The sequence below is a fragment of the Lactuca saligna genome, chromosome 3 (assembly GCF_052625555.1).
Source record: "Lactuca saligna cultivar CGN05327 chromosome 3, ASM5262555v1, whole genome shotgun sequence".
Taxonomy (NCBI): Eukaryota; Viridiplantae; Streptophyta; class Magnoliopsida; order Asterales; family Asteraceae; genus Lactuca; species Lactuca saligna.
This window is the reverse complement of record NC_136419.1, coordinates 22,951,021-22,956,121: the sequence shown is the minus strand read 5'-3', so window position 1 is coordinate 22,956,121 and position 5,101 is coordinate 22,951,021. Positions and strand designations below refer to the sequence as shown.

The 5,101-nt window shown below is 34.1% G+C and overlaps 1 protein-coding gene across 1 annotated transcript; it reads right to left on the bottom strand.

Moving 5' to 3' along the window:
- Positions 1-475: 475 nt before the first annotated feature.
- PM-ANT (Mitochondrial substrate carrier family protein) lies at positions 476-3,729 on the bottom strand. Its single transcript, XM_078983264.1, has 2 exons — positions 2,978-3,729; positions 476-1,329 (listed from the first exon to the last, which is right to left on the bottom strand). The coding sequence occupies exons 1-2, from the start codon at positions 3,335-3,337 to the stop codon at positions 700-702; spliced, it is 990 nt and encodes a 329-aa protein (XP_078839390.1). The 5' UTR covers positions 3,338-3,729; the 3' UTR covers positions 476-699.
- Positions 3,730-5,101: the final 1,372 nt, after the last annotated feature.

The window sequence follows — 5,101 nt, the reverse complement described above, 5'->3', positions numbered from 1 at the left end:
GCTAACAATACATTACATAAATGTATAACCACCAAAAAGTTTCTAACCCAATAGAATAAAATGTTGTCTTTATCGTTAAAGTCGATGATTCAAGTCTCATGATGTGATTAGGAAGTGTTTAAGAGTATGATAGGATAAAATGTGATTCCAAATTTCCAGGGGTATTTTGGAGAAACCAATTTATGACATGACAACATTTTATTTTTATTTGAAAAGAAACCCCCAAAAAAATAAGCACCGCTAAAGTCTAAAACAGAACAATATAACTATTGATTATTTAATTTGATTATGGTGTCAAATATTTGGTAAAGATTCCCTCCAATGAATATTATGCTAAAAACCAAAAGCACCCCAATTACATAACCAAAATTATAATACCACAATGACTTCACGTCCACACTAACAAATACAAAACACTCAAAAAGTAACAATGTTATTTTAAATCCAAATAATGTCCAGAAAAAATACTTATAACTTTTTTAAAAGCTTAAAAGTTGTATGTTACTTTATTCCTTAACAAAATCTCATGGTTGTTGTCACCACATACTAAACAAGTCACATTTCATCAAATCGCCTACCGTCTGTGCCTGTGTATAAAAATATAATTCTACTCTACTCTCTCTCTCTCTCTCTCTCTCTCTCTCTCTCTCTCTCTCTCTCTCTCTCTCTCTCTCTCTCTCTCTCTCCTACAACTTTCTGCTATGATCCACTCCAGTCCATAAACTTCTTCACCTCATCATACAACACCAAGATGGCTGCAGCCCCTGTACTTCTAAAAATATTCGAAAGCGCCCCCCGATAAAACGACCGAACCCCTTCAGTCAAATAAATCGTTTTCCAACAATCCAAAGTGTTTCTATACATGGGTCGCTCCATACCCGATTGCATCATCATCCGCCTCCTTACGGTATCCATCGGGTACGACAAAAGACCCGCTGACGTGGTCACCCCTTGGGCTGCAATCCAGCGCTTCCACAACGCGACTTCACCATCTTGTGACATTTTTTCTTTTATGGTATCAAATCCACCAAAATAGATCCCACGGTGGACCACCATGCCCTGAAGGGAGGCCGGGAGGCCTTTGTAGATCCCGCGGGCCCCGTCTTTCGCGTACACCGTGGTGAGGAAGTGGCGGATGCCTTGAAATTGTCGGGAATCGATTCTCCCGAGATCGGCTGCCAGGCGGGTGTGCGCGATGTCTAGCGGGTAGATGATCACTAACGTCGTGCACCCGGCTGCGGCCCCCGCGATGAAGTTGGTTGATGGGCCCGATAAGAATGTAGATTGTTGGAAGTTGTTGTTGCTGCGTAAGATGCTTCTATAAAGATCCTGCAAAATGAAAGATTTTTAGATGAAAAGGGCATTTACGTCTTTTTGGAACGGACGAGTGAAACCTATCTCATCTTGTTCCACCTTTTTTGGATGGGACACAATTGTCAGTCAAATGCATGCCAAACACAGTACAACTTGTTCTGTTCATTATCATTGAGTTGAGACACGTCGAAGGGTGTCGGGCGTTCCTATTACGATATCTGTCGGAGTTATCTACTGAATGAGGTCTTGTTAGGTGTTGTCGAATGGCTTGTTGTCGTTTCTTATCTATATATAGTATACTTGTATTTAATAAATATCTATGCAAAATCCTTTCTTGTTAAGATTCCAAATTTGGTGTATTTGTGAAATAATAGCTTCTGTGAAAGAAAACCTAAAAATATTTTCATTTAAATACAGCTTTGAAATATTAATATATTATTCAAACCACAAGTATTAGAAACATAGATCCCTCACTAGGAACAGTTAGTCTGCCTAGGAGTTAAGCATTCCACATAATCATTTAGACTATTAAATAAATGTTGAATTAGGAGTACATGAAGGGAATATTTAGATTCTTTTATGAGTCATTGCATCAATGGTACAGTGAAGCTAGACGTTTAGAAAGCAATTCAAAATAGTATAGCATTAGCATCAAATTATTTTATTCTCATATGTTTACATAATCTAAAGATGATTATACTCTCTATATATAGAAAGTCACTTGACTACGTAGCACTGCTTGATGCTTTTCAATACGCTGTTATCATGTAAATTATTCTATAGGCTCCACCACTAAGAAAAATCAACTTAAAGACTATGCTAAAAAAATGACTAATGACCCAAACACCTTTCAAAGGTTTGAATTGATATTCATCTCCCCCTTAATGATACTTCTGCATGCTATAGACATGGTCAATTTTTACTTAGAATTTAATTAGTAACGATCTGTAGGAGAAGTAAGTCTAAGAACATTCTGAAAGCAATTGTGTTCGCCAATAATTTTTATATTCACCAGACATGTCAAGGGTAGCATGTCAAGGTAATTTATAATGTGAAACATTCAAAATCAAGAAAAAGAATAAGTGAAGAATGTGGCTTTTAATCAATGCCTCTATCTTGGTTTGTATTTGTAAGCTTCCCCTGATCTTCATCTTGGTTTTGTGAACATTCATAGTACTTTTGGAAACATGTCATTCGAAGTATGTATCATATATCAAACACTAACTATAATATGAATTACTATAATCAAAGTATGTGCACTCCATCATAACCATGAAACATCAACTCATGCATATATTCGGCCAAAACATCTACACGACTGTAACGGACATCTCTATTGGCACAAATGTCCCTTTATAGAAAGACAAATAACTTTCTTAAACTACAAGATATGGCATCAATGCTTACGTATCCAATTTTAAACCATTTTACTGTATTCATGGGGATCAACTATCAAACAGAGACGATCTTTTGGACTTCTGATAGCCAAGACTCTTGTATTAATCTATAATAGATTAGTTCTAGATTCAGTTTTTTCAAGAATTAGTTAAAGAAGTCTTGCAAACTATACCTGGGACTAAACTAAAAACATTTGAGCACAAACCCATATGCAAGAAAGGAATGCAAATGCCCCAAAAACAAGAATTTGGAGAAGAGGGGATACCTTGAGAGAGAAATTGAGGGCAACAGAAGGGTAATAACGAAGAACACTGCTGCCATTACCTCTCCAAAGTGATAAAACCCCTTCTTCTTTAACCGTATGGACAATGCAATCAATCATACCTTTAAACCTCCTGTGCTTCCCTCCAACAATGGCGATGTTGCTTTCTTGGGTTTGTAATAGAAGCTTTGCCCTCTCAATTGGAGCTACAACCGTGTGCACCATTCCACCCATCATTGCCCCTGCCATCAGATCTCTAGGGAAATTCGTCAACCAGTAGGAGGAGTGAATCGCCAACATTTCTGATTTCTTGGGTTTTGATCCATTACTACTGCTCTCCTCTCCTCCATCTTCTGCCACCATCGCCACCGCGAACAAAAACCCCCTTGGCCAATCGAGTTATAAGTCAAAAAAATATATTGTATTTGCGTCGAATCTAATGCGGGTTTTGGATGATTCTTTATGTTTTGAAATGGATTAACCAGGAAAGGTAATTTTCTTTGATTTATTCGAGATACGCTTAGGGCGTCTCAGCGCCTCTCGCTGTCTCGTGTTTACAAATTACAATTCATCTCATCCCCAAAGTGAACGCCGCGTTCTTTGATTTGTCTTCTATACGCAAATGAAATTTGATTCTTGGCGAATCGTTGAAGTATTTCAGTAGGGCGCCTCATCATCGCCTACCGCTGCATCGTCTTTACCATTCATCCCCAACTTTCCGTATTATCCAAATTCTTTAAATAAAGTTTTTATGTTGATTGTCAAATTGATTTAATGTTCATTTAAGTCGTGGAGCAGACCTTTTTATTTTTTAATTTCAATAAATTTTATAAATGCGATAAAATGGTAGATACTACTATACTACCATCAATATTTTATATGAACAATCTTTAGTAAAAGATTTGAAACTTCGTCATTAGTTATTAAAACGATATTTTATTTTTGGCACATAAGCGCACAAAAAGTTAGAAGAATTTTATACATTTGAGATTTTAGCTCTTAAAAACATTATTTCGCTTACAAGGGCATTTTGGAAATAAGACTTATTACTGTTTTTTTTAAAATGACATGATTTTTCATGAGATTTTACGGTATAATAAAAGAGAATATAGTAAGATAATGTCTTGATCAAACACATAAAATGCAATAACAGATTTTTATTTCAATAATATTGCTTTATTTCAAATCTGGATTATCTGAATCAAATAAAAAAATACAATAATATTATAATATTATAGTAAAAATACAATTAAGTTATAAAAATAAAATAAAATGATATATTCTTTATAAAGATAAAAAATAAAAAAATAAAAAATAAAAACCCCCTTATTTTTTTTAGCAAAAGCCACTACAAACGTTTGAACTTTTGCAAAATTTTCAACAAGTTGTCACTTATGTTCAAAAAGTAAACTCATGTCTTTTTCATCAATAAAAATAGAGTTTCAAGGCTTTACCGAAAATTTATCATATTTTATATATCTCAACCTACCGAAAATTTATCATATTTTATATATCTCAACCAATCCACAACAAAGAGCTCACCATGATAAGGTATCAATTGTAATGTCCCAAATTGCAGAATAAATTTTTTTCATTTTTTTTAAATAGAATAAACATCCATTATTAATAAAATTACATTCAGATCAAACCATTTGTTCATAAATCATTATTCAGAAATCAAAGTTATAAATAAGACAATGTGAAATCTCGAAACATGAAGTTAGTGATGTGTGTATACAATACCGCCTTCGCAAACCGATAAGAAGCTGCAAAATATCAAATTCACAACTATAAGCACAAAGCTTAGTAAGTTTCCTAAAATACTACATATCATATACTCCCTCTGTCCCAAATTAATTGTTCACCTTTGACTTTTGAAGTCTATTTCTTCAATTTTCATCTTAAATATTTTTATTTGTATTATATTTTTCTTAATAAAACTTATAACAATGAAAAGAAATTTAAAATATAATTCATTCATATATTTTGCATCAACTATAATCTACTGAAAACAAAAAAAAATTAAGGTTAAAGTTGAAGAATAAAGACTTCAAAAGTCAAATGTGGACAATAAATTTGGGACAGAGGTAGTATATAACAGCACGTAGTTGTAACGGGTCCGTAACA

Coding starts and splice junctions, on each gene's coding strand:
- PM-ANT (XM_078983264.1), bottom strand. CDS start 3,337: ATGGTGGCAGAAGATGGAGGAGAGGAGAGCAGTAGTAATGGATCAAAA. Junction 1,330..2,977: donor CCCTCAATTTCTCTCTCAAG/GTATCCCCTCTT, acceptor TTCATTTTGCAG/GATCTTTATAGAAGCATCTT.